Raw genomic sequence first — 27,934 nt, forward strand, 5'->3', positions numbered from 1 at the left:
TAACAATGTTGGACTCCAATGGACCTGATGACGAGTGGTTGAGAAGAACGGTTTGGAAGTTGAGAGGGTAATCGCAATGTGTGCTGTATCATAAAGACATACATACTGCAGGCAGCAAATGTCCACCACCCTTCGTACCCGGGCATGGAGAAGTCTTGGATCGCTCATTGTCTCCCAATGGTCCTTGGCACTGATGGCTGCGATGAGATAGCACTTGGGTTCGGAAGTATATCAGACCATGAGGGAGGACCCGGGATCCTTCATGACTCTTGACTCTGCCGCTTTAGATGCTTGGTGCTCCACGGGACGAGGAACGGTGGAGGGGAGGGGGGGGGGGAGCCGGGGGGTTCCACCTGCGATCTTGACTCAATGGACTTCACTTCTCTTCAAGGCCGAGCATTGGCTTGAGATCGTGGGTCTCGAAAGACAAAACGAAGAGAGAAAGAGCCTAGGCCATTCCAAGGCCCCAAAGCCTCCATGATCTCATGTTTCACATCCCGTGGTCCCCTTGACCGCAGAGGAATGAACACATTGGGACCCCCTTAATCATCCGTACTGCGGCAGGGAATGCGGCGGCACAGCGTCAAAAGGTCAAGGGCAAGGGCACAAGACAAGACCCCGGCGTAGCTGAAAGATATATGGGTTGATCCCTGGCTGTGGAGCAAATGCGCGCTTGCGGTGCGGCTGCGGTATTGCATTTCGGGGCCGTTCGGGCGGGTGTTTGGCCGGGGGGTGTACCTTCTGCTTTCGCGGGACCAAAGACGGCGGAAATGGTGGAAAAGAAAGAACACGAAGGGCTGCTGTACGGTTCTGTACGGACACCGACAGCGAATGTGAAGGATGAATCCTGCCGGAACGACCCATCGGGAGGGAGTCCAGGCTCGCTGGCGGCAAGGCGGCTCTCTTTCTGACGACATTGGTGGGGGAGAATCGGGAAGCGCACGAGAATGCCTTGTAGGATTCACCACGCCTTTCTCATCGCGTGTGTGACGAGTGTTTTTGGCCCCACGGATCCGCGCGGATGTCAATGATCGGCAAACCGTCAAAGCTTGGACGGTTTGCGAGCGCCGAGAAAAACGACTGCCTAGAGGTTGCTGGAGCGGAGAATGGGATGGCTGGTTCCTTCTCCGAGCGCTTGTTTCCTAGGCGTGGGGTCCTTGCCGAGGTCGAGACCACCCCGTTCGACATTGAGCCTCACATTTGCCACTTGATAGGACTTTGTTGTTTCGAGACATTGTTGCAACAAAGAAGGAGTTCGGTATCGAATCTCTTGGAGGTAGGTAGCACCTAATGCTCCCGCTGTATCAAAATATTCTGGTCGTACCGGTACGCCAGGACTTGTCAATTAGCCCGGCATATCTTCTCGATCGCCAGGGGCGTGTGGCCGCGGGAAGAGGCCAACACTGGAGCTGAGACATGGGTGCGGGAACAGAGGAAAGCCACAGCACGGCTCGGGGACTTTTCTATTGGAGTGGGCCTGGTGACCACTGAGTCCTGACAGCAGTGAGGTTCAACCGTTCGTTTGCTCTGTAGTGGATGTGGCACGGGTCAGCCTGACAGGAAACACTAAACAGACCAAGTTAGGACGGCGCGGGAACCGTTGCAGGGAACACACCGGCCGAGGCACGGATTTGGAAACGGGGTGTGGCTGGGGACGCCTTACTGTGGTTCAGCACAAGCCGGCGCCAACTTCCACCGGCCCTGCTGCTTCACTTGCGACGTGCAGTCCTGGATCACGATCCCTTGCCGCAATGGAAGACCGAACCAGTGGAGAGTAGGAAACAGAGGGAAAGGGTTGTGCTTTCCCGTGATCTCTTCTTGATGACACGGTATAGGGTATTGCCAACACAAACAACGCCGGGGAGCTCCATGTTCGAGACATGCTGCTAGTGGGAGAGAAGTGCGGGTTTCCGGGTGCATTGATGCAGAATGATGCTGATGACGGGTTGAAAAGGCGCGGAGTAGGGTAACTCGTAAGATTCCCACGATTAGTGCATTTGCAGCGGATAATGAGCGGAGAGACTTCAGACCGACTAGACAGGCATCCGGGGGGCACGCATGCATCGTGCTTGTTTGTGTTTCAACAAGTGAGAAACCTAGGAGGAAATGACGGTATACTCTGAGGTTTGAACGGCACGGCGGCAGTTGAACACGTCGAAGTGTGGACATGTTGAGCAGAAAGCCCCACACAAGACCGACGGCGACTCCGGCCAAGACGTGGTGGGAGAGACGGGGCGGCGGCGTTGAGCGGTAGATAAAAGTGGACCGGGACTCTTGATCCCACCGTGATGGGAAGAGGCCCTTGTGGTTCAGTCGCGGTGGCTTGCTGACTGCGAGGCTGTGTCGAAGCTAAGTAGACAGGGGCCGTAACTCACCCATGGCGACGACAACGAGGGGTCGATCCCTGGATGACGTCCAGTGGCAGGTCGAATGGCATCGCTGGTTCGGTCACTGCCCAATCGCTTGCGCTCCTTGCGAGACAGCAAATCCTTGCTCCTAGTGAGGATCCCCCACAAAGTGAAATATGAATCGGCTCGACGAGGCTGCTGCAATCTCGAAGCAGTCATAGCGAGATAGAGTCATTTGAAGTGCATAATGATGGTCCGATTCTTTACTTGGACTTGCTCGTGGATTCTGCAGATACGCAGACGCGAAGAGGTTGATTATCCCGCAGAATCAGGTATAGAGTAAGTGATATCGGCCGACGTATCATCGCAGCTTTCGTCCGAGGTAATTAGTCCGTACCGCTGCTAATAGAACAAGGTAGCAATACAATCAAGTCCGGTCATGAATGTCGGACGTGGTATTCGTACGGGGATGAGGATGAGGGGTTCGAGAGTGCTCTTCGATTGGCATAACCCCAACCGGCGGGGTTCCTAATGCTGCATCCTCCACCTCTCCGCCCGGTCCCGCAGATGGGCCTACCCGCCGGGCGCTCGGAGTGGCAAGCCACGGGATAGATGTGGCATCGGACCGTTCGCCATCGGGCACCGAAAGACGCGCATTCGTGATTGCGCGGCAATTTCGACCGTTGAGGACGTGAACCCGGGTCGCGACCCTTGACCGGGCGAAGACATGTCTTGGTGAGCCGGATTTGGGGCTTTCGGTGAGCGCAGGCTGCTCTAGGCGACATTAGAATCTTTGGCACTTGGGGGGCTCTATGGTCTCGAGAGTCGAGAGTAATAGCCTAGGGTTGGGGTTACACAAAGGCCTCGTAATGTCTTGGTGTATCTAATTTCTGGCATTTTGCGGTACTTCGTACGGTCGGCGGTAGTGGGCTGCAGGACTTTGACGCAGGTCTTGTATCGGGCCCGTCTTGCACGAGATGCATCGGCCCCAGTGCGACGGTGGAGTGCCTGTGTTGGTCGTGCATCGAGCACCACAATGCTGTGAATTACGATGAATTTGTTGGCCGACTGGTCTGAAGCTCCGCCGAATCCAACTGTGCTTTCTCATCTTTACGGGTTCCTGGATCTGTCCCTGAAGCGCCTCAATCAACAGCCAGCCGAAGAGCTGTCTTCCCAAGGGCCAGAAGTAGAGAAGTGTACCTAGTTGAGTGATTGGATGGGGGCGTGTTCGTGTACTCTCTAGGCAAGCGTGCGGTCTAGCGAGCGGGACCCTGAACCAAGACATCGTGTAAGACGGCCATGTTGGACCGCGGACCGTCCTCCGAATCCCGTCCGTCGTGTTAGCCAGCCGGCTATCAGGATTGAGGCCAAATAGCGAGAGGGTACTCCGTAGATGGTGGGCAGAGCCATAGAGGTGACGACTGACGGGTGATGCAATGAGACCCGCGTTACAACCAAAGCCGTGGTCTTGTCATAGGATATGAAGTTGTGACGCATCGTTTCGGAGTCGCCAGTGACAAATCCTAGTTCAAGTTGCAGCACATGGACGAATTGTAAAAAATGCTGAAATTGGTGCATTTCTCTCGAATGTGTATGGACGACGGCCAAGAATCCCTACCCAGAAGTACGTCGCTAGTGAACCTCCCACGGAAGCGGTCTGTCACCTGAACGGAGCCGGGGAGGCAGTGAAGACGAGCACGTGAGGGCCATGCCTGCCATTGCCTGTGCGCACCAGTCAAATGGGCGAATTGGAAGGGCTTGGCGGGCGCAAGCTTTCGTAATCAAGCACACGAACTTGCCCTTTTTGGCAAACCTGCATCCCCATGTTCCTTCCAAGTTCCCACTGCATCGTCGCTCGCCCAGGCATCCCAGGCAGCACACCCTCATACCTCTTGCCCGTTTCCTTCACCACCAGTGGACCTCGCCTTCCTTCATCACTACCTTACTACGTAAGGTACCTTGCTGGGTAGGTACAGATACCCTTCCATTCTTTTGACCACACGATCCATCCTTTCCCAGACCCTGGAGTTCGGACTCAAGCATGGCCCATGCAGCAGCCCAGGGCAGCAGGAGTCCTTGGCCCAGACTCCCATGGGCCTTTCTCCCTCTCTTTTTCTCTCTTTCTCTGAAGTCTCGAGTCCTACCTTAGGTAGAAATCGCTTTGCTCTACCTACCTATGATCTCACTCTCATCGGCTTAGCTTCTGTACTGCACCTCTGACGCTCTTTTTCTGTCTCGACGACCACCACTAACACCACCACGTAGCAAAGGATACACACACTTGACATGACGCCAAATCCGTCCGCTGACCTGCGTCCTGTGCCTGCGTTGACCGACAGCCCTCATGCAAGTTTTTTTGGATCTAGCTGCATTGCTATCGTCAACTGCTCGTCAACGCCGTTGCAGGCTCCCTCACTCTGCCGCGTCTAGTCTGATACCTACCTACTACACACATCTACGGATATCAACCATACACTAGCAAGTACCTGCAGCCACTCCAATTGCACACCGATGCCTGCTTTCGAAATTCCAGAAGGACTCGGCGAAATCATGCATAGTGAGGCCGATGGTGGTGGTGGTGCTGCTGCTGCTCTCCATCTACAGGCCTTGCAGAACTTGAAACCAGCAGCCTACATGTCTTTCCACGGCCAAGACGATGAACCAAAAGGACGGGCTGCGAACCCGGGGCTATCATAGGATTGTCTGCAATCATTCGCCTTCTTCTCACCAGCCATTCCGTTGACAGGTTCACGGGCCAATACCGGAGCCTTGGGTTTGGAGGGAAGGACCCGTCGATCAAAGTCTCAAACATGCCTTTGCATCGGTCGAATGGCAGCTCGTCCCCCTTGAGACTTGCATTGGCCGGTGTACGGGGATTGACGGAAGCCGTTGCATCCAAGACATAGTCCACATTGGATCACCTACCTCCCTTTCGCCCACTCTACCTATCCACGGGACTAGGAGATGCTCATCCAAGCTCCCCCGTCCATGGATCATGGAGTACTGGGATCCGCTGCCCCTGGCATCACATCGCATCTCATTTTCAGCCATCACCAGGTACCCTGCGATCCAAGAAGGCCGCCCGAGTTTCTCTCACCAGGTGCCCGGGTCTGATCTCGACATGGCCTCCAATGACGGCATGATACTAAGCGCGTTTGATCTGACCATCCTCCCGATAACTGGGAAGAGCATGGAAACTTCGCATGCAGAAGCTCCCGGTCATGGTCAGCACCAGCACCAATTCGGAACGTACTGTGGCCAATAGGCACTACCAAGACAGCCACCACAGTATGGTGGAACCTCTGGTGGATGGCCTGCATGCACCATTGCACAGCCTTATCCCGGTACAATAGCACAACGAACAGTTGTTTGTATACGATCGCCTAGCTGGGGCGTCGAGTTACTTGGTCGATAATAACGGGCATCTCACCTTACCTCGATGCATGGCTATTCTTTCCTGACAGTCAGCACGAGTGTCATCTATGCCGACCTCTATCAACATAAGGTACTGACCCGTGCAAAGGAGCTTGCCATTTGAACCTATTATGGTCAAGCTATATTCGGCAATTGGATGGAGACAACTGCTTCCATTTCGGTCTGCTCCATACGTCAACCCTGAGCGTACTTATTCGTACCTCAAGGCAGGCTGCGGTTACTGTCCACTCAGAATCCAGCTTGGACGCTACGAGTACCAGGGTGACCTCCTTCAACCACGATGGAGATCCGAACCGGTCGCTCGCATGCCAGCCCATCACAGCAAAAGATTTGTACGACGTCCATCGGTACCTGACGCTTGGATCACGTCCCTGTTCTGTCGTGCTGCGACCAACTACGCTGCATCGTGGCAGAACAACTCCCCCCCTGCTTACCCTCAACGATTAACCGTTGCGGGCCTCAGAGCGCAACTGAAGCCACCGGGTGACAGATCAACACTAGAAACTCGGGTCAATCTTGATGACATGCCAGCGAATTTGGAGGGCCAAGTCTCGTCATACATAGCAAATGCACTTTCAATCAAGCGGCAGCGCGTTGCGGTCACCAAGGTGTGCATACTTGGAGGGCAGATTCTATGGGGCAGCTCGCGAACCTCTGACCGGCATGTTCTTCTTTTAGCAATGGCAGCCGTAGGCTAAGAGGCCAAGCTCCGACCGAGTGGTGCCTGTCCCCCGTTAGCGTGTATGCCAGACGAGCAATCGAAAATCGAAATACATGGGATAATTCGAGATCGAGTTCACCCGCGATCGATTAGGAACCTCGGAAAGGATATCAGTCAACGGGGAGTACAGCACCACCACCATCACACCTTATTGCTCCTCGTGGAAGGAATTTGCGTGGCGGCAGCACCGGGCAACGCAAAAAGATCGCCGCATCACAAACGGCTAGGCGTAACGAACCTCGGTGCAGCGACACAGAGTCAGCCCTGCGGTCCAAGACAATGGAGCTATCTTGGGGCCGTTCGTGCCATGCGCTGCCTAGAGCTGGTGCTGGTGCTGATGTCGAAGTCAGTGCCACCAAACCGATAATAGACAATTGGGGGTCTCTATTTCGCCCATTAAGCGCAACCACAGCACGAGGCGGCAGCCAGCGGCAGTCATGGCTGGATCGGACGAGCAGCATCATCGTCAGCAAAGAGAGGCTAATTACCTTACCTTACCTCGGGGTGAAGGGAGTAGTACCTGGCAGCAGTCGGCAGCACACGACATGCGGCATGCGACAACCTAAGCAGCATGCGGCGATGCGCATCTGTGTTTCCAGAAATGTTTCTGGGCGCAAGGGGAGAAATAAAGATGGCTCACCAACCATGCACCACGACTGCAATTCCATATCGTCTTCCAGAGTACAACACCGCGGACGGGACCAATTGGCATTCGTCGATTCCTTTTCGTTTCGTACAACCATCCACCCATGCCCGTCCCATTCCATCCCATCGCGCATCAGCCCTGCTGCACCTCATCAACCCAAAGTATGGGGACAGACCGGCAGTGTCCATTTTGAGAGATGTTTCGATTGGAAAGGATGCTGAAGATGACTCTTTTGACCGACCCCCCCGTTCCCCCTTCACCCTTACCTCAGGGCTCCCGTCGCCAGTCTCCATCGGAGCCAGCCCCCCCTCCACTTGTGCACACCTACATCTACGAATACACAGGAAGGTATCCGTACCTAGTCCGTACCTAACGTACCTCACTTGGCTCTCGTTGATGTGCCCTGTCTAGTTCGCTCGAGTACGCACGCCCACCGCCATTCTCACCCCCCCTCCACCCCAGCCCGTTTTCCATCGCTCACCCCTCCTCTCCGCCTGCTCACCTCTTCGTTCTGCTCGCACTCACTCTTTCTCTTCTCACACCTTTTTCACTTGCTGCGCCTTACCAGGCCATGATGGAAAGGTGCAAGGCACCTTTCCCTGGCCCTGCCCTGCGCCATCAAGACCTCTGGTCTGCATACCGCTCTAATGCACAAGATGCAGCCTTAGTCATTGGTCTCACTCAGACAGATGACATCCACTGTCGACTGCCAGAGGGTCCCACTGCTGCCTTAGACGGCTCTCTACCAATCTACCAATTGCCTACCCGTGTGACGACCTCCCAGGCTGCCAGGCCTATAAGGTCGTGATGCCTTCGCTCTTTTCCATCTCCCCATCCTTAGTCTACTCCAGTATAAGTCATCACGAACACACTCACTTGGGTTCCCTTTTCTATTTCCTATTTCTGCCTTGTTCCCCTTGCTTCTCTGCATACCTGGCAGCTTTCAGTCTCTCTGATCATTGCTCAACTCGATATCCCCCCCCAACCAAACACCAACAACACACAAAGTTCCTCAAGAGATAAAGCCATCCTCTCCCCCGACTCATATCTCAGGGATCAATCCCTCAGTCCTCCACACCATACATCACTTCAGTCACTCAACGTACTTCTGAACAACGTTCACAATGTGCTATCAACTTGTCGAGCTCTACTCAGCATGCCGCTGCCTCTACTACCAGCACGCCATTGACAGATGCGCTGCCTACGGCCGACCAGGACATAGCATCCAGAACAGAACGATTTTGGTCGGATACGCCTGCCATGCCCACTCTTCATCACACAGCACGTACGCATCACAATACTCATACTCCGACTCTGGCTACCACTCTAGCCATTCAAGCAAGGGCTCCCGCCACTACCGGTGAAATGTCTTGTCTTCGATGATGGGTTGCTGTTCATGGCACTCCCCCAAGCTGCTGCTTTTCCAATTCGGCACTTGGGTTACCTACCTATACTCTTTCAGAGGAAGGTCGGCCTCTCAAACGCTGCCACCCTCGCAGCTATCTCTCCTCTTCGTCGGCCATGACCGTTTGATGTCTTCATCGGCGCCTCCCGCTGTGCGATGACTCTCCGGCCAATGGCTTATACGGATCCCTCCACTCCGGTCATTTTACCACCAACACCAACAACCTATTTTCCGCCATCACGCCCTGCCATGAAGTTCAGCAACGAAGTTATCGAAGACAGAGACGAGATCACGAACATGACGGAAACATTTTACGGCCTATCAATTGTCATCATCAGCGCGCTACAATTAAACGACATCTTCCACCAAGCCCACGCCCCCCCGGTCTCGCTCAAACTTCGACATCTTCTCGACATTCAACTTTTTCCGACCTTCTTTTCCTCTTTTCCCATCTCGGTTTCTTCCTTCTTTCAATGGATGTGGTTTCCTTCCCTTTCGACATTGGACATGCATAGCGTTGGTTTTGGGTTTTTTTTCTTGCATTGGGCGGTTGGGATGAACACATGCATACAAGAGATGCCTAACTTCTAATTGGGCTGGACCTCATCTTCTCTGCCTTTGGGGCATCACTTTGGGTTTACGCTTCGGGTTTCAAGAGGGGGACTTTTTTTCTTCTTCAAGTCAGCGGCGGCAAGATTCGATTCTACAGGCATTCGGCAACGGTCTCATTTTCAACTTTGTGTAGTTTACGGACGAGTTTTCGATGCATTTGGCGGGCGGGCGGGCGGGAGGATACCAGGCGTTCAGGTTCGGAAAGATACAAGCGCATCGCTGCGCATGCGATGGTTGACGAGATTACCAGGGTGAGCGAGGTTTTTTGTTGTTGCATTGTTTTTTTCCTTGTTATGTCTTGCATTTTCTGCTTTCCAATGTTGCATATCAGAGTTGTTGCCTTCTCTCTCTCTCTCTCTCTCTCAATCTCTCTACTTACTCTTCTTCTGTTCTCTACCAAGATTTCTCTCTCTTGCTTTCTTCTCTCACATGATCTGTACCATCATCCGATGATAGACGAGTTGCTCTGGGAGCAACGGGGAAAAAACCAATGACGGGTGTCAACAGCAGAGACACACACGCAAAAGGGCAACTGGAATGCCCGCAACGAGGAAGAAAAGAGCGTCATGACGCGCGCCTTCCTTCACCTCAACACAACTTTTGATGCCAGACATCATTTTGTTTCGATTCTTTGAGATTCGACCAATTAGCATTTCTCATTCAGGGAGACTTTTATCTTTGTACTGCCAAACTACACGGGGCTGTCTGGAACTTCCTGAGGTTGGTTAAAAAATCACACGGTATGGCAATTTTGCCCACCCCTGCAGGAATTGAGCTGGTTGCAATTGGAGGGCCAGATACGCACGACGATCTGGCCAGAGAATCATTGTATTAGAGAGACCACATTATCACATAGAGACAATCTGGAAAGAAATTCCAAGAGCTTCCAAGGACACAATTGATTGTGACACGATCGCCTAAGAGTTAAAACGGGAGGTGGCAAACAATGGCTTCAGCGGTGTAAGGCGAGATAGCTTGATGGAGAGTGAGTCAAGATCCTGCAAAGTTAGGCAGATTCGGGGCCATGTTACCCCAAGATAGGCCCCAATCAGAGGTTCGTCACGGGGGGGGAGTGTTTACGGGAAAGTGGGTTTTGTTAGCGACGTTGCAACCTGGGAGAGAGAGAGAGAGAAAAGTATTTGCGGACTTTGGCGTATTGTTTGCACTTTACTGAAAGGGGAATCATCTTTCAAATGTGTGGGCTTATAGAAAAATAGCAGGCAAATGATGTTGAAAGGATTCCTCCCCCAAGGGAAAAGGAAATGCTCGGGTACAAGAGGTTCGGGCCATGCAATGCCATCCTGCCCGTGGGGAACTTTATTTCGAGTAGGATCTCTCTCTCTCGGTCGTTGGCGGCTGCTCCCTCCTCGGTCTGGCTGGCTGGCGGGCGGGCGAAGGAACAGCAGGCAGGCATCAGCACTCAGTCGAGCCCGCCTCTTACACGCCATTGGTTGAGGGAGACGAAATCTGTTTTTGGGGGCCACGACCAGCCTCGTTTGGATGGCCGAGACTCAGCCTTGCGATAAGGGGTGGTGGTGCAAAAGCAGGGGTGTGTGTGTGTGTGTGTGTGTGTGTGTGCGTATGTGTATGCGAATGGGAAATATGGAAGACGCGAAGAAATTGGGGTTTTCATTGGCATGGTGGTGGTTCAAGGTGCTGACGGGATTTCGGGGAGGGGGTGCTACTTTCTTTGCCGGACGCACGGAGGAGAATGGAGTGCCGCGGGAGGCCTTTGCATGGGCTTCATGGTATCATGGGAATTCGGGCGGGGGTAGTGGAAAGGGGTGTTTGGGAGAACGTGAAAAGACAACGGGAACCAAAAGACGTGGGTACCCATCTTGGACGGGTAGGTGGGTACCTCAACTGCGGTTCCCACTCGCCGGGACTCGAGAAAATTGAAAAGGATTCTGAGACAGTGGTGAAGTTGTGGTGGGTTGGTGAGTGGGAAAGACTCCCGGTGAGATGGGTTGATGCAGTGCAGCAGTGTTGAGCGGGAGTGGGAGGGGGTGGTGTGTTTTGTTGTCCAAATGGGGGAAATGGAGTGCAAGAGACGTATGCATGGGTACGGAGTATGGTGTTTGTCAGATCTGCCATGGGTTGAGCTGTACCGCACAGAGTACGAGGAAGGGGAAAGAAACCCTTGAATTGACGGGTACCTAGAAAGAAAGCCTTGCGCCAAGAAGGGCGTGTAAGTTTGGACAGACCTATCCGTGGACCGTACCTGGGTACGCAGATGCGGATGGTGGGGTTTCCCTTGGGTCGTGTCTGTCTGGTCCCGAAAGGAAGTAACTGGGAAATCGGGAACGGCAAAGTCAGGTAACACGGGTACCTATGGGGAGTGACGTGCCGGTCCAAATCTTGAAGCGGACAGAAAGAGACAGATGAAATGCATGGGAGGTACCGTTCTAAGAATAGATTTATTTTTAAACGTGCGGAGGGGGAGACAGACAGACAGACGGAAGGGGAGAATTGAATTAAACAGACGAACACCGCAACGAACGGATGGTGGGTAGTGGGGAAATGGGCGACTGACAAGTTGACAACCTAAGCCCAACGAGCGAGCTTGTGCGCGCGCGCGGCGCCCGTCGCGGCAGATGGTCCAGGGTGCGTGGTTGCCAAGGGCAAGGACATGGGCGTGAGGCGCTGAAATAAGCGAAGTTCCGCGCTTGTTGGGGAATAGCCGCAATTGAGTGTCATTTGGTGTGACAGGTGAGCCGGCGTGGATTTTTGTGGGGTGAAAGCTATTTGGTGAGGTGACGGACCACGGGCCACGGAACCTGGGAAGGTGTGCTGTGGGGTCTAAAAATGAACATCGTACGGGCAGGGAGGGCATGGGGAGCACATGGGAATACCTCCCGGAGGTCGGGGATATGAGATCAATGTCTTCTTGATGGATTGCGCATATCTTTTTGGGACATTTTTGGTTTCTGCATGGGACTTTTCCGCGTCTTCTTTCTCTCGGGGAGTATAGGGTAGCGTATACGGGTGATTGTGAGTCCAAGTGTAAGTGGTGTGTGGGCTGCATATGTTTCTTTTTTGGACCGTGTCTTAGGGGAAAATGCGACGGTAAGCATACATGAGATCAATGAGGGAGGGATGAAGTGAGTGCTTAGTGGTGGGGTTTGCCGCTTGCCGCTTGCCGCTGCCGCCCTTGGTGGTGTGTCGTACAGTAAGATGCCAAAAATTGCCTGCGGTGAAGAATGCGCAGGCTTGAGGAGGGGGGGAGGGGGATGATGTGTGTGTGGTGATGTGTTGCTCGCACTTGTGTATGTGTATGCACGTTCGTGTATGTAAGCGGTGTCTAAGTATGTGTGGGCGGGTGGGTTTGGAGGGTGATGAGCGAGAGTTGAGTGGTTGAAACCGTACACCATGGTAACCCATCAAGGAGGGTCGAGTAAGATTCTCATCAGATTACTTAGACGACAGGCGCGGGAAGGCGCAAGCGGAAGAGGGAGAGATACGACACGTGCCGCAGACACGCACATACCTATGGATGCATAAGCGCAAGCGCTTTGCGGTCGTGCAAGTGTGTGTATCGCGGCGTGAAGTGTCTGGTCAGTCTAGACGGGGCTTGACGCTAGGGCTCTGAGCCTTGGTTTTGGTGGTTGCAGCGCAGCGCATGGTTTACGATTGGTGACATGCGAGATTTCCCAGATATGAGGGACGCCGACCGAGGGCTGGGTCGGTGGTTTCGACATGAGGTCACCCCCCCCGGTACCTCCCCACACCCCCTGCCCTCATTTTGGCCTTGTCCTTGCATTCTACTCTTGTGTACGGCGTACAAACTCGACGTATTTGTTGTTGGAAGCATGGGCGTAAGGGGACTGGTCCCTAGGCATCAATTCGAGATGCCGAGAAAATGCAATCATGTATCCTTACGCTGCCATCTAGAGACAGCCTTGTCGCTGGGAGCTTAAGGCCTAGGCTCACTTGTCAGTACACCGTACTCCGTACATAGGGTAGTAGTGGCGTTGAGACATCAGACATGACAGCTGTCCGCTATGCAGATCGTCCAAACATTTACAAAATTCAAATTTAGACAAAAAATGACTTGATCAATAAGGGGGGGGTAGAAACGACAGTCGGTCGTATTTTCTGCCCAAACGCCAGGGGGGGGGGGGGGGCATGTCCCTGTCCTGTTCGTCTGAAGAAGCAACTGCTCATCTGAACTCTGCTCCATTCTGAAAGAGGGTCACCCGGTAAATGGGATGCCTCCTCACCTGAAAATCGTGGGACTACGGATACTTCGTAGTTTGATTTCACGATGTTTGCGTTTCTTTCCTTGCCGTGTATCATTTGAGTTTCTTCCCCATTGTTGCTGTTCTTTAATTCCCCTTCGATGGTCGGAAAGTAGAGGGGGGACGTGCGGCAGGATTCTCGGCATTTTGTGACCTCTGATGGCCAAAGAAGTGCCGAGGGAATGAAAGATACCATGCATCGCAGGAAGGATTTGTTGAAATCGAGATATCGGCTTCGGGAGGTCCTGAAGGAAGGCAGTTTGTCGTCGGACAAGGGGTGTCCCGAAAGGGTGGGGTTCGCACCGCGGCCGACCGCCCGGGCCAGGATGCGGCCTCAATTATCCGTGCGGACGGCGTATGCAATCTTTGTTTGTGCAAGGCACTTTGTCCGTAGGTAGCGTACCTTTGCTGCAGAAGGATCCGAGGCAAACGATCTTCATGCAAGCATGCAAACAAATAGGACGGGTAACTAGACACCAATTAGCCTAGCAGCACCAATCGACAGCTTCTCGCTGTGATGGAAAGCGATATATTGATGTGCAATTGCGGCGGGAACCGCCAAGCAACAGATCCTACCGGGCAGAATCGATGCTTGGCCAGCTTCTTCGAGGGTTGTCCGGACTCGCGTGATGCTTGGCTTCAGCCATGCTAGGGTGCCGGGGTGAGGGGTCGCGGGTCGCGGATGCGGACGGAGCGGCAGGCAGCTGCTGTGAGCTTCTTTTTGATCCTGCGACCGCGATATCCGGCTCATCGTGACATACCTCGAGGTAGAGAGACGTACAGGGGGTGGGGAAGGGGTCGCTATTTGACGGCCGCCGTGCCATGGGACCATTGTCAAGCGCGGAAGACTACGCCGTACTCGAAAACTTGGAAATTATGCATATCTAGGATTCTTTCCACGCGCGGCCTGCCTTGCCTTGGTTGAAGGATTCCTATGTTGGGGGCTGCAGATTTGCCCAGATCTTAACCCCCCACCGCTGGTGACCGGTGAGAGAAGCAGAGTGGGCGACTTTGCCAAAGAGAGGCAAGTGAAATCCCATGTTGAGTGGGATACTGATCCGTGATTTGAAGAGGATGATGCGAACCAGCCGACCAGGCGGTACGAAGTGATGGAAGGGGGAAAAAAGTGCCAGGCGGATATGCATGGGCGTCCGCGGCTTTCGAGGTCCTGTGCCCGGCCGGCCGGAGGCGGGCCTCGGTGTGCCAAAATGGGGGATCCGAGTCTCGGAAGGAGTCGTCGAAAGGGTGACATGGCACCCATGCCTCCATTCTATGCAGCCACTTCTACCTGGTTGTGTAGGTCGCTGTCCAATGCTCATGAGGCATGCAAGACACACCACTTTGTGCGTGGGTAGACTTGCTGACCTTTGGAGACACACAGTTCCAGTGCGGAAAGCATGGCACTTCTGTCTCACTTCCTTGACGCCGCCTAGTACGAGTTGCAACCTTAGTCAGAGGCTGATATCCGCGGAACTTTTGAAGGTGAAAGCTAAACTGGGCTGGGCGCTGATGTTCAAGACGCAAGGGACTTCTAAATCCAGAGAGCCGGGGATGCGCTCAAGTAATCGATCTTGAGCTTGGTGGGGTGCTGAATCTTGGATTACTGGGTTGCTCACATCGCGGCTATCCTTATTGGTCGCCGTTTTCGCCCGGGGTCTGGTTCCTGAAGATGATACCTTGAAACGGCGAGATGATACCAGAAACATCTCTTTGCAGTTCGGTTGGAGGGCTTGGTTGGACAAGTGTGTGAGGTGCCTGTCGGTCGTTGCCTGGAAGAGCGCGTGCCACAGAAAGAGAGCTCAGAGATCGTCGCTGGCAATAAGCAGCTGAGGATTTACACCGGCTGGGTGTGACGGCCATGAGCCCCCCTGAACCACTAGGCTTGATCTCGGTCTTGGTGTACTCTAGCTTGTTGAATTGGATTGCGGACTGTCCTCGGCTCTTTGCGATGGAATGATGACCAGAAATAACGGCGAGGGGGGCGTATGGTTCTTCGAGATTTAGGGTAGTGATGTGAGATGTGGCTGCGTGACGAGGCTGGCGATGGGCGTGGGCGAGTGAGATTGAGGCTCAGTTCCTCATACGATGTTATCCGTCGTAGCTAGCCCTGTCGGCTGTTGGAGGATCTCTTGGATGCGCAGGTGTGTGATCAGAGCAGGGGGGGACTTGGGAGGCGCAATCACTCTGTAGAGGGAGAACGATCTGAGCTTGACGGGAGCGCCACAGACAGTGGCGGATGCGGAGCGGAGGAGTCGGCAAGGTCTGCCGTCCTCTCGCGGGGACGGTGGCGGTAGGATTCGGTAGGATTTTGGGGGCGTTCGGGGACTTGGGGTCTAGAACAACCTGGAGTTGATGGTGATCGAGGAAGACGGGGTTTGCTGTGGAGTGAGGTCATTGCTGTGAAGATGCAGTTGGATGGCGATGCTTGTCTCGCGGTGGTTGAGAGATAGGTCATGGCATCTTGCCTGAGTTATTTCCTTAAGGTACCTTATCCTGTGGTCATCGCCGATGAAAAGCTAGAAGGTGCTATGGAAATGGAAGATGGCAAGGGAAGGCGGTTACCTGCCTTTCATCGTTGTTTAGGTACCTTAGGTACTTGACCGATGGAAGGCAAGACTTAGGTGGTGAAGGTAAGGTACCACGGGTACCTATCAATGGACACAACTATTTGCCCTGAAAGTCACTTTTGCAGCGGAACTACAGTAGCATGAGCCATGGAAGGCGCTGAAACCTGCCGTTTCTTTCCCCACGAGAGCCCCCTCCGGCGGTAAACCCGGTGGCTCGCTCCTTCCACGGGCCACAGCGGGACCCGTTACGGAGGACATCCGGTCGCGTTCGCGTCGCGCCCTGAGTTCCGCCCTTCGTCCCGCAACCTCACTTTCCAACCTCGGAGATGCTGAACCTCCACCTCGGCAACACCACTACCGCACCGTCGACCCCGTCCGCCACAATCTAAGCTGCCAGCCGCTCCTTCTTTCTCATTAAGACCTTAGTATCCTTCGAAAAGAAAAGGCCAGCTGCGAAAGAGACGAAATGCCCACTCTCTCTTGTTCTCTGCTCTAGCTGGCCTATCCCCCGATTCATTGTCTCCTCAGACGAGCGTTTGCTTCATAAAGTTCTTTTCACCCCAGTGAGTGCCAGATATCACCAGTACCACGTGACCTCAAATCCACGACAACCTCGCCCTTTCTGCAAAGCAGAGGACTCAAGATCTTGCGAGAGCTGTTTGCCTCATTCAACAAAAGCAAAACGATACAAGTATACAAAACTGACCAGCCGTCTCAATGGATCCCTTCGCGCAGACTACAGTCTTTTACATCCACGTCATCAAAAAGGCATGGCGCCGTCTGGACAGCTCCCTCGCGTCCGCTCGACGGAGGCGTCAATCGAGAAGGGCCGCGCAGCCTACGCGGACCAGCGCTTCCGCGTCGCACTCGAGCACTTCACCCTCGTCGCCGGGAATTGCCCATGTTCGTCACCCTCGGGAGCAGGGTCTACCTCCTCAGGTGGAGGCTCAGGAAGCAGTTCCGGTGGTCGTACTTCTCGAAGTCTCAAAGGGCTCGGGGCCGCAGGTTCTGGAGGTGGTGGAGGTGCAGGTCCTGACGGCGGAGACGCCAGCGGGAACGGCCACAGCCCCGCGCAGCAGCGCCGCCGGCGGGAAAGGTGTACGTGCCGCGACTTTGCTCAAGCGGCGGCCCGACACCGCCGCGAAAGGGGCAGCGTCTACGCGGAGGCCACGAAGGAGTGCAAATGCGGCGCCGAGAAGACGTGGGGCCGCTGCCACCGTGAAGGCCACGTCCAGGCGCTCGACTACCGGGCTGCGTGCTTTGAGAAGATGGGAAAGCTGGATATGGCGCGCAGGGATGCGGAGTGGTTGTTAGAGATTGCGCCGCGGCGGTTGGAGGTGAGTCTTTGCCCTGTCACTTGTTTTTCGGACTTTGCTTTGCGTGCTGTTGCTACCTGACCACTTTGTGTGCTTTATTTACTCTTATGCTGGGTTCCATGTGAATAACATGTTTTCAGGGGTACATGAGGCTGGGGAAGATATACAAGTTGGAGAAGAAACACGAGATGGCGTGGGCTGCGTGGAGTGCCGGCATCGAGGTTGGACAAAAGGAAGGCCTCACCAGTACGACAAAATATGAAGTATGCGATATCTACTTGAACTTGGCATCGCTAGATTCTTCGCTGACCTCGACTCTTGCAGCAACTTTGCAAGATTCGCGAACCATTACACAAACACTTTTGTCGGAGAGACCCTATGGAATTACCAATCGAGTTGATTGAAAAAGTATTTTCCTACTTTGATTTTCATGAGTTATGGTGAGCTCAAGCAGCCCGTCACATATTCTTTGACCGACACTACTTCTCCTGACTCAATTGCTGACATGGAACGCCAGCCGAATATCGGGAGTCTGTAAACGATGGGACCAGTTCCTTGACACCCACCCCTACATCTGGAGACAAGTCCATTTTCCTTCACTAAACCCGCAAAAGCCACCAAGAGTCTCCTTCCTGAAAACGTTGCGGAAGCGGACCGGCGGCGGAGCCCGCAGCCTCGTCATCCCCAACGCGCACGCCTTCCAACTCAACGAGTCAAAGTGGCTGTCACTCATCCAGACCACGAACCCGCGCATGACGACGCGCCTAGAGATCGGCGCCATCAAGCGTAATCTCGAGGGCGGCGACTGGGGCTACAAGCTGCCTCCCAAGCCGCTCTTCTTCGAAGGGCTCACGCACCTCGGCTTCAGTTTCCGCGTCGACAGGCCGAATTATCAGAGCAGCGGCGGTGCCCAGCCCTTCGTGAGGCAATTTGTCGAACGTGCCCGGGAGAATATCGAGAGGATATCCCTCTTCAGCATGCACCTCAACGATCTGGGCTGGCCGGAGCTGCCCCGACTCAAGATCCTCCAGTTGACCGGTCCGCTAACTTCGACATTGAATCAGCTGACCCCTGAGCGTCGCATTGACCCCGTGAGTTGTTCCTCCTCTTCCATCTATTTCTCCTATTTTCTTTTGGCTTTTGCAAAGTTATCCACGCAGTTACCGCGTTTGCTAACCATCACCCGCAGTTCGCCCTCGCCCGCTCAACGCCGAACCTAGAACAAATACATATGGACAACTTTGGCGTTTTCACCGGCCTAGACTCCCTCGCTCCGCCAGAAGACTGCTGGTCCCTCTGGCCGGGCCTCCAGGTAATCAAGCTCGGCAAGGCGTGCGGCGCCCTCTCCATGGGCGACAAGCGCCACTTCCCGCCGCTGCACCCGTCCTCCTTCCGCGTACTCGACGCCCGCGCCGCGCTCCAGTCCAACCACGGCGACTGGCTGCCCCAGCAGCTGCCTCTCGACTACTCGGGCTACGAGGCCGCCGAGTCCCTCGTCACCTATCCCAACCTCGAGCGCTTCTGGATGCCGAAACTGCCCCTGAGCGTCGACCTCGCCACCGTCCTCCTCGAGCCCGCCGTCCGCTCAGGCAGGCTACGCGAGCTCGGCCTCTGCTGGCGCCAGGAACCGGGCCAGTTCTTCCCCGGCGCGCTCGACTGGCTTCGTGGCAGCGTCTCGGTCCGCACATTCGGCTTCTTCAATTTTGACTTCGAGTCCCACGAGAACCTGACGCGCGACCCGGCGCAGAGGGGCCGCGGCATCGACTCGGTCGATCTCCTCTTTGGGTTCCTCCAGTCGTTCCCCAACCTCGAGGTCCTCGAGCTGCACTCGGACCTGTGCGACCCGATGCGCCTCGGCGCCATCATTGAGCGCGTCGCAATACTGGGCAGGCTGAAGAAGGTGTACCAGCGCGCGCTGACGGGTGTGGCGATGGACCAGCTGAGAACGTTTTGCGGCGCTCACGGAGTCGAGGTCGTGTACGGTAGCTGGGAAGCTGAGTTCCCCGTACCGTTGGAACCCTTGACTCCCGTGGAGGCTGAAATTGGTGAGTGAAATTGGAAAATCGGCTCAGTGTAGTAGTCGCGGGGTAACAACTGGCCAAGAACTTGATACGTTGCTATTGGTTTTCTTTTGTGACCATTCCGGTCGAATTACGTAGGTCTCATAGCATTAGGCGTAACTGCTTGGATTCATGTATTTGATACTTGCTGTCCGTAACGAGAAAATAATAACGGGCGATTTCTACATAGTCTTCTCCTTGATAAATGTGAACGGTTTTCATGGCGCAGATTCACACGCAGGGTATCATGACACACACACACAGCATGAATAGACCGAAGATATGGAGAAGTAAGAAAAATGTGGATTAGTTTTGCTAATTCGAAAGCTCCTCGCTATTGAACTGACGCGGGGAAAACTTGATGGTGTCTGTGACTGGCAATGAGTATGACAATGACCAAAGCAAAGCATCACGGATATATAAAAACGGCAAAACGGGACATATAAAGGCGAATCCATCTTCCCTCTCACTCCTGCTTGCCCACGGGTTTCCTTCCCTGCCTTGCACCGCCGGCCTCCATATATATGAGGCTGCTACAGGCGGCTCCTTCGTTTGCCCGCCCCTTTTCTCAAACGCCGTTGGATATCTCCCCTTTCCCTTGAAAAAGACAGATTGATGTTTCCTCCCAATGAAAAGTATAAGAGAGTTATTGGGGTAGTGATATTATAAAGTGATTGTAATTTGCAAAAGAGGGTGGGGGGCCTCCTCTTCGCTTCTAGTGATTCTTTGCAAGGTTTGAATGAATGTGATTGACAGCAACGAGCATCTCACGACCGAGCAGGCGACGGCGGGACAGCGACGTTACCCGAGATGAGACTCTCCATCTCCCAGGGACTAAGCGTGCTCCGCCTCCTCGAGGCGACTTTGCTCACGCGCCTGTCGCGCTTGCGCTTCGTCGGCTGGAGCGGCGACTGCTGGACCTGCTCGTCTTGCGAGATGTCGCGCTTGACGGGGTCGAGGTCTCCTCGGTCTGCGCGTGTCTTGGCCGGGGAGTCTACGGGTGGCTGAGGCTCTTGTGGCATGGCGACGATGGTTTCTGGCGGAGGGGGAGGCATATGCTGCTGCTGTTGGGGTGCGGCCATCGGCTTACCGAGTGCACCTCCGCGCGCTGCCTTGAGCTTCGCGCGGACGCGGGCGGCGTCGGCCTCCCGCTCCGAGGCTGCCAATTTCGCCGCGATGGTTGCCATTGTCAGAGGACTCTGCTGTGGTGGCGGGTCTGAGGGCCGCGGGAGCGGCAGACGAGAAGGGACGCGGCGGAGAGGGGTGCGGTGAGGTGTTGCGTTCTTGTTATTGCTGTTGCTGTTGGGCTGGACGGCCGGGGCGGGGGGTGCGCCCTCGCAGCTTTCCTGGCTCGACTGGCTTTCTTGGCTCTCCTGCGAGACCGTACGGATATTCTTGACAGGAGATTGGGTTTCTCTTGATGCCGGGACCGCTGGTGAAGGTGCAGCGGGGGCTGCTGAGACGAGACGCGGCGGCTTAGGGAGTTTCCGTGCCGTTGGCGTTTGGTTTACTTCCGGGGGCGGGGTTCCGGATGGTGTGATGAGGGGTGCGCCGTTGTGTGTCGATTCGGAGGCGATCGAGGCAGCAGATGTTGTGCGAGAGCGGTCGTCGACCGGGTGCGCTGGCTTCTGCGGTGATCGCGGGAGTTGAACGAGGTGTGGCGGTGGCTTCGGGGCGACGTCGACAGCGCGGATCGTCCTGGGCTTCTCGTTGGCCATCGTGCCGTAGTCTCCGCGAACATCGCGCCTTGGTCTGGCGTCGCGGTTGCCCGCAGAAGGCATCTCGCGGAGCGGGCTCATCTGGGGAGGTGGGGGAAGAGGAGGGGAGCTGAGATAGGCGGTGGATTGCTGAAGAATCTGGACATTGGGCTCCTCAATATCGAATTCCTCAACGTCCACGTCCTCAAAGATGCTCGACTCAGAGTCGCTCGGCTGGTCGTCCTGGTCGTACTCTTGTTCGCGCTGAGCTGAATTGTATTCTGCCGGTGCAGGAACAAGATGGAGTGACTCGACCCTTTGCGGAGCAGGGCAAGGAGACTCAGGCAAATCGTCGTAGTCAATCTCCTCTTCCTCATCCTCTTCTTCTTCCTCTCCCTCCTCTTCCAAGTCGGCGGTGCATTCCTCTTGCACACAAGACAGCTCATGCATGTCCATGCCGCCCTGGTGGGTCTCCTCAACATTGCGAACGCGCACAGGACTAAGACGGAGGCCCATCTTGAGCTCTTCCATGTTGACCGACTTGCCATCGGCCACCATGCGTCGACGCCAGCCGTCGATGAGATGGACGGCTTCCTGCCAGCGGTTCTCCATCTTCACCCAGCCTGCACGCAGACGAGCAATCTCCTCTTCACGGACCTCGACCTCCTCAATAGGGGCGAACGAGGGGTTCGTCAAGATGGAGCGCAGGTGCTCGAGGATGGCGTCAAGCTCATGTGCCATGTCCTCAGCCGTGGGCAGCGTGACAGCATGGCCATCGCCCTGACTTGTTCTAGTATCACAGCCGCTCATCTCTCGCAGGCTCTTGGTCGTTCGACGGACCAGGTTCAGCAGGGACTCGTTCTCTTCACTGAGGTTGCGCGCAAGGTCCGTCAGGAACTCGTTGGTCTCGGTGCGCAGATCGTAGCTGGAGTCCTCTGTGGCCGCGGCGGTCTTGCCTCCGCGCTTGGGCGATATTTTGTTCTCGCCCTCGCCGGCAACGACACTGATAACGGTGACGGCGGAGCTCTTCGCGGTACCACGGGGACGGCCAGCCTCGCCGAGTTGCTTCTTCAGGCCGTCTATCTGGCGGTCGCGGCGTCGGACCTCCGTTGCGCAAGAGGCCCTCGTCTGGGCGACCAGAGTCTTGGCGCGAGCCACCTCGTCCTTGAGGCCGCGTACAGCGGCGTCGGCAGACTTGAGCTGAGTGCGCAGCGTGTTTTCGGTGGCCTCGCTGATGTCGAGCTTTCTTTGAGCCTCGATGTGCTTCTCCGAGAGGCGTGCGATGTCGTTTGTGTACCGTAGGTTCTCGGCGCGAACGGTGCGCATAGTGGTCGATAGGTTCTCGCGTTGTTCGGCATCGCGCTTGAGGGGGGGGAACATAACATCTCAGTACGGGGTATTCTTCCTCTTCCTCTCTCCAAGTTCTATACATCAGGGGAATAAGGGCAAACGCACGTCTCGGCGCAAGATCAAATCATTGACAATGCTCATGATCTTGCCCATGGTGGCCTCCGCGCCGCCCGGATAGTCGTCCGGGTCGGCAAAGTTGATTGTTTGGCCATCGCGTAGGAGCCCTCGCGAGAGCAATTGGTTGTTTATATACAGCGATGCCGTACGCAAGTTGTCGTTTTCCGCCATCGTGGTGGACGTGTTGTCGCGGCGAGACGATCGCACTACGAGCAGTGCTTGTTGAAGAGTATCTCTCTTGGTCAGCACATGCGGAGGAATGTGGTTCTTGAGCGGCTCAAAAAGCTTGTGACTGAAGATCAAAAGACGAGCAGAAAGTGTGTCATCAAAAGGAAATGAGCTATGGCGTTGGTGTGTATTCGTAGTGCCCGGTTCGGAGCTTATGCAGGAGAGCGACGGATCAGTACCCTTTTCTGCGTGGTCTGCAAGGGCGAGTTTTTGCTGGATATGGAACTTGCTGTGTGCTGTGCTGTGTCTGCTCGCTCTTCTTTGCTGTGTTAGTATTTTGCGAGGTGGGGGTGACATGGCAACCACCTCGCAAAGTAAACAAAAAATTGGCCAACTCACAACGTCACATGGGCCCGTGGCCTAAAAGTGGCCGCTCCTGGCCCGACCCTGCGGGGCTAGCCGACACTTGCCTAGCGCCATTCTTATAATTCATGCGATATCTGCCCGAGTCACATCTCACGGCTGTCCATCACACTCAAAAGTTTCATTATATTGCTTCTTCCCCAGCTTGCAGCCTGGGAAACAACTTTGTTTTCTCCCGCCTTATCGACATGGCTTACGATCCCACGGCACTTGGGCAGTCGGCAGAGCCCCTCGTGCACGATGTCTCCGGCGAGATATGGCATCCCTTGTTCCAGCAGGAGTGCGCCTTTGGGCCCGAAATATTTGAGGATGTCATGATGAATCTCATCAAGAACCCAAACATCAACTCGTCATGGCTCTTCCGCGCTGATATCCTACACGACTCGGACCCGGCATGGACACCTCCTTCTGCCCCCGCACCTGACGTTGCTTTGGAAGATGGCGCCGCCGCACAAGTTGTGCAGCAGCAGCATCAGCAGCAGCCTCTTCCCATTGTTTTTCAGGATTTCCACAACGACCGCGTCTTCGTGCGCAGGCTGATCCCACGCAACACCCGCCGGGACGACCCCCTGGATCAGACGTGCGTCTTCGCCTCCTCCTGTACCCCGGATGCCACAAAGGCTAGGTCCCTGGTCGTCTACCTCCCCCACGCGTCCTCGCCCGACGCCCTCCCCTTCTACCACCCCAAGGTCCGGGGCGTAGCGCATCTTCACGAGTGGGACGCTGCGCGCGCCGTCGGTACCGTCTCCATCCACTACCTCTTCTTTAACGAGGCCGACTTCGCCGTCGAGAAGCTGGTCCGGACCGCCCGCATGCTGCTCTCCGTGCTGTACAAGCACGGCCAGGGGCGGATTGACGGGTACACCAAGCGGGTGCACCACGACGTTGTGATTCCCCAGGCCAGGTTCCAGGACCGTTACATGGAGCTCAAGCTCAAGTATGCCAAGGACCTGGTGGAAACCTGGGCCGAGACGACAGATCCAACAAAGCACGTCTTTGAGGACTTGGGCATTGCTGCTTTCCTTATTGAGCTCTGGAAGGAGATGTATAAGGACCAGCCATTCCCTGGATTCGTAGATATTGGCTGCGGCAACGGATTGCTGGTTCATTTATTGATCCAAGAGGGCTACTCTGGCTGGGGCTTCGATGCCAGAGCCAGGAAGTCATGGGCCAAATACAATTCTGTCCAAGATGGACGGGATTCGCTCCAGGCTCTGGTTCTTCTCCCCGACATTGTTTCGAGGCCGTCTTACGCCGATAGCGATGAGGAGCCCGCCTTGGATCTGTCAAAGATACACAACGGCACTTTCCCCAAAGGCACCTTCATCGTTTCCAATCACGCAGATGAGCTGACACCTTGGACGCCGATCCTCGCTACGTTGTCGGAAAGCCCCTTTATCATGATTCCCTGCTGCAGCCATTCTCTGGGCGGCCAAAAATACCGTCCGCCGCCACCGCGTGATAAGACCAAGTCGATATCCACGTATGCTTCCTTGGTCGACTGGGCGGCACAGATCGCCGAGGACTGCGGATGGGCCGTGGAGACAGAGATGTTACGTATCCCGAGCACGCGAAACACGGCCATGCTTGGGAGAAAGCGGACGCGGGACGTGGAGGAAGTAGACATTGACGGGGTCTTGGCCAAGTACGGCGGCACGGATGGGTACTTTGAGAGTGCGGCCAAATTGACCAAGACTGAAAAGGGGCACTAGGCAGAGCATTGTCCTCTTTTGGCTCATCAGTATGAGACAGACATTGGGTTCTATCCCTGTTACAAATCACATCAAGATAGGGGGAGTCCAAAAGTTTAACATCTTAAATCGAACACAGGTCTTTACTGGCACTGCTCTTCGACGCGGCTCGTTGCAGAATCAATATCTAGAGAATCTAGATTTATGCTACACCTCGGACGAATGCAGGCATTACACGGAGTGTTGTTAACTTCCCTGTTGATGAATCTTTTTGCAGTCTCTATGGGGCACCGAACTTGATGATGTTGGTGATACAATCACACATTGCCCGAGACTCCCAACTTGGCCTTTTGTTCCGTTCAAATCGACCCAACCAACTCTTGAATCCGCTTCCTCGCAGCCTCCCTCACCTCAGTGACGACCACTCCAGCCGGCTTAATCTCATCAATAAGCCCAAGCCCAGCACCAGCCCACTTCCCAATCATCTTCTTCCCTTCCTCCTCGCTCCACCCCGTCCGCAACCTCTCCCGGCTCTCCTCCACCGTCGCCGTCTGGCCGCCGAGGGCGTGATACTCCCGATGAATATCCCCCACAATCGCCCTGCCATCATACCCTTCCTTCCACAACTTATTATCCACCAACCGATCATGGAACTCCGACTTCCACGTACTCACCCCGCCGTCCTTGGTCCTCACAATAACCTCCTTGTGCAACTGCGCGCTCATCGCCTCGTCCGTCGCAACGAACCGCGTGCCCAACACAACCCCCTCAGCGCCCAACGCCAGCGCCGCAGCCACCCCGCTGCCCTCCACGATCCCGCCCGCCGCGACGACGGCGACGTCCCGGTCGGGGAACTCGGCCGCCAGCATGGCCTTCACCTCGGGCACCAGCGCCACCACGCCGCAGCCCCGCGAAAACTGGTGCCCGCCGGCGTCGACGCCCTGAGCGACAATGACGTCCGCGCCGTCGGCGGCCGCCTCCCGCGCCGCGGCGACGTTGCCCACCTGCACGAAAACTTTCGTTCCCTTGCCGCGGAGGGCGGCGATGATTTCGCCGTGGGGTTTGGTCTCTGGGTGCGGGGCAAAGAGCCAGGCTGCCGCGACGCCGTGGCGGACGAGGATGGGCAGGACGTTGGCCGTGAAGTGGCCGGCTGTCTCGTGGGACGTGATGAAGCCCACGCCGAGCGGGAGTCCTCCTGCGCCGCTACCGCTGCCGCTGCTGTTGCCGTCCGCGGCCGGGAGCGAGAGGAGGGTGCGGGCTTGGGTCAGGGCCTTGTCTAGGTCCGTCATCTGGGCCGAGGACTCTGAGAAGTCGAAGCCCGCGGCGATGAAACCTGGAAAGAGGAAGATTTGTCAGTCTGAAGTTTTTTTCCATTTTTCATAAGAAGCCAAGAGAGACATTTTGGCTAGACTAAGGGAGGGTGAGTTCGCCCTTACCGAAACCACCGGCTTTGTGGACTTCAGTTGCCATGGCGGCGCCGGCGGACCCAAGCATCGGCGCGTTGATGATGACGGGCGCCTTGACGTGGGGGAACCACGATACCAGTCTCGAGATGGCCATGTTTGGTGTTTTGTTTCTTTGATATTTGCTTTTTTCGCTCCCTTTTTCGTACTCTTTTTTTGGTTGTTCTAAGTGAGGGGTGTTGTTGACTTTTTCCCCGGGACTTTGTGAGACAGCACTATTGGAGAACCTTTTGACTGTGACGATCGGGCGGGGTCAGCTTGGTGTCTTATACACAGAACCTCGGAAGTAAAAAACAAGACGTTCTGACTTCTGAGTGAGATCTTGGTGCATATGTGAGACACGAAGAAAGGTACTGGCCTACTTACTACGGCTGACATAGATTGCCGGATCCTCGGAGAGATTTGTCGTCATCCCTCCTTCTCAGCGGCTCTCCTCGGTTCTCCAATTGTGGGAACCGTGCAAACATCTCCGCGGAGGAAAGCGGGGCCGGACGGCCGTGTGTTACCCGGGCTGCTTGTCATATGCTCGGCCCGTTGCTTGGCATGTGCGCCGGAGGACACAGGTTTTGTAGATGAGGTAGGGTGTTGTCCACCGTTTGTCTGGAAAGGAAGAGGCTTGGCCTTTAGTAGTACCGCGTAACGCATCTTGCCAAGTACGTAGTAGAAGCAGCTCTAAGAATACAGGAGGTTACGCGCGAATTTATAACATGAAGATAGTCTTAGCGTGGTGATAGACCCAAAGGATCTTGGCTAATTTTCATGAATCCTTTTCGAGTGCATCGACACCGGCTCAAACGTGTAGGAGATTTTCTGCAAAAAACTTCTGGTTTGGAATTCAGCCTCGATCTCCATGGGCGTAAAAGGTTGTGTCAACAACTTGCTAAACAAATTTCCTCGACGATGATGTGCTCGGACAATGGCCTCAGTCTATAACGCCATCAATACAAACCACATCAATGAGATCAATCAGGACGATGTGAACGGAATCCAAGGAATACGATGGTTGTGCTGATGTCAATGGCATCGACATGAAGGGCACCCAGAAGCGCAAGTTGGTTAACGATGCGGAGCAGTCCGACATCGAGAAGCCTGAAATAGAAGATGGTAATACCGTCCCTCGTGAGATTTCTCCGTCCCGCTCGATAACCACGCTGTACGTCTTGAACGAAGACATGAGAGCATTCGTAGAGTGAGCAGGAAGTTCGTGCTGTGCCGAGTCCTGCCTGTGCGACTTTTTTGATCCGGTCATCTCGCACTTAGTGTCAACTTCAAACTTGGAGAACAGGCTATACAAAGCATCAAATCACTCGAAAATGCTGATTAAATACTGATTCGAAAAGTCTTGCCATCATTCTTCAAGGGGACCTCGATCATGAGCAACGATGCAAATCGAGAGCAGTAAATCAAAGAAAAGAAAGGCTCCAAGGCGCAAAAGAGGAGGGGAAAAGTGATAAGAGGAAGGTTCTAACTGGCAAAATGGCAGAATATGGTACTACAACGCGACGCAGGGCGCGGTAGGTTTAGATGAGTTCAGTTTGCGATCTCTGGACGAAGACGTCGCACGCTAGACCACTCGGCCAGAGTGCAGTGGCTCGCCCACCCAGACAGACAGCTCAACTTTGCTCGGCTATAGAGCATGTGTGAAGTGGTCGTACACCTCTTTGAGCACCCTGGTGG

The 27,934-nt window shown here is 55.0% G+C and overlaps 5 protein-coding genes across 5 annotated transcripts; 3 read left to right on the top strand and 2 right to left on the bottom strand.

Moving 5' to 3' along the window:
* Nucleotides 1-8,274: 8,274 nt before the first annotated feature.
* HER10_EVM0003955 (uncharacterized protein) lies at nt 8,275-8,683 on the top strand (the record flags this gene model as incomplete). The annotated part of the gene is made up of 2 exons (XM_035473616.1): nt 8,275-8,510; nt 8,650-8,683. The coding sequence occupies 2 exons, from the start codon at nt 8,275-8,277 to the stop codon at nt 8,681-8,683; spliced, it is 270 nt and encodes an 89-aa protein (XP_035338228.1).
* A 7,608-nt stretch (nt 8,684-16,291) lies between these two features.
* Nucleotides 16,292-19,341, top strand: HER10_EVM0001952 (F-box domain-containing protein; the record flags this gene model as incomplete). The annotated part of the gene is made up of 5 exons (XM_035471684.1): nt 16,292-17,309; nt 17,429-17,551; nt 17,613-17,728; nt 17,806-18,379; nt 18,478-19,341. Exons 1-5 carry the CDS (start codon nt 16,743-16,745, stop codon nt 19,339-19,341), a joined length of 2,244 nt encoding a protein of 747 aa, XP_035338033.1. The 5' UTR covers nt 16,292-16,742.
* Nucleotides 19,342-20,115: 774 nt separating this feature from the next.
* HER10_EVM0005632 (NIMA interactive protein) lies at nt 20,116-22,683 on the bottom strand (the record flags this gene model as incomplete). Its single annotated transcript, XM_035475239.1, has 3 exons — nt 20,116-21,195; nt 21,241-22,407; nt 22,501-22,683. The coding sequence occupies 3 exons, from the start codon at nt 22,681-22,683 to the stop codon at nt 20,116-20,118; spliced, it is 2,430 nt and encodes an 809-aa protein (XP_035338367.1).
* Nucleotides 22,684-23,291: 608 nt separating this feature from the next.
* HER10_EVM0001245 (uncharacterized protein) lies at nt 23,292-24,815 on the top strand (the record flags this gene model as incomplete). The annotated part of the gene is made up of 1 exon (XM_035471000.1): nt 23,292-24,815. The coding sequence occupies one exon, from the start codon at nt 23,292-23,294 to the stop codon at nt 24,813-24,815; it is 1,524 nt and encodes a 507-aa protein (XP_035337968.1).
* Nucleotides 24,816-25,066: 251 nt separating this feature from the next.
* HER10_EVM0007150 (2-nitropropane dioxygenase) lies at nt 25,067-26,583 on the bottom strand. Its single transcript, XM_035476716.1, has 2 exons — nt 26,231-26,583; nt 25,067-26,127 (listed from the first exon to the last, which is right to left on the bottom strand). Exons 1-2 carry the CDS (start codon nt 26,352-26,354, stop codon nt 25,154-25,156), a joined length of 1,098 nt encoding a protein of 365 aa, XP_035338531.1. The 5' UTR covers nt 26,355-26,583; the 3' UTR covers nt 25,067-25,153.
* Nucleotides 26,584-27,934: the final 1,351 nt, after the last annotated feature.

Source organism: Colletotrichum scovillei, assembly GCF_011075155.1.
Source record: "Colletotrichum scovillei strain TJNH1 chromosome Unknown Contig00001, whole genome shotgun sequence".
NCBI classification, from domain to species: domain Eukaryota; kingdom Fungi; phylum Ascomycota; class Sordariomycetes; order Glomerellales; family Glomerellaceae; genus Colletotrichum; species Colletotrichum scovillei.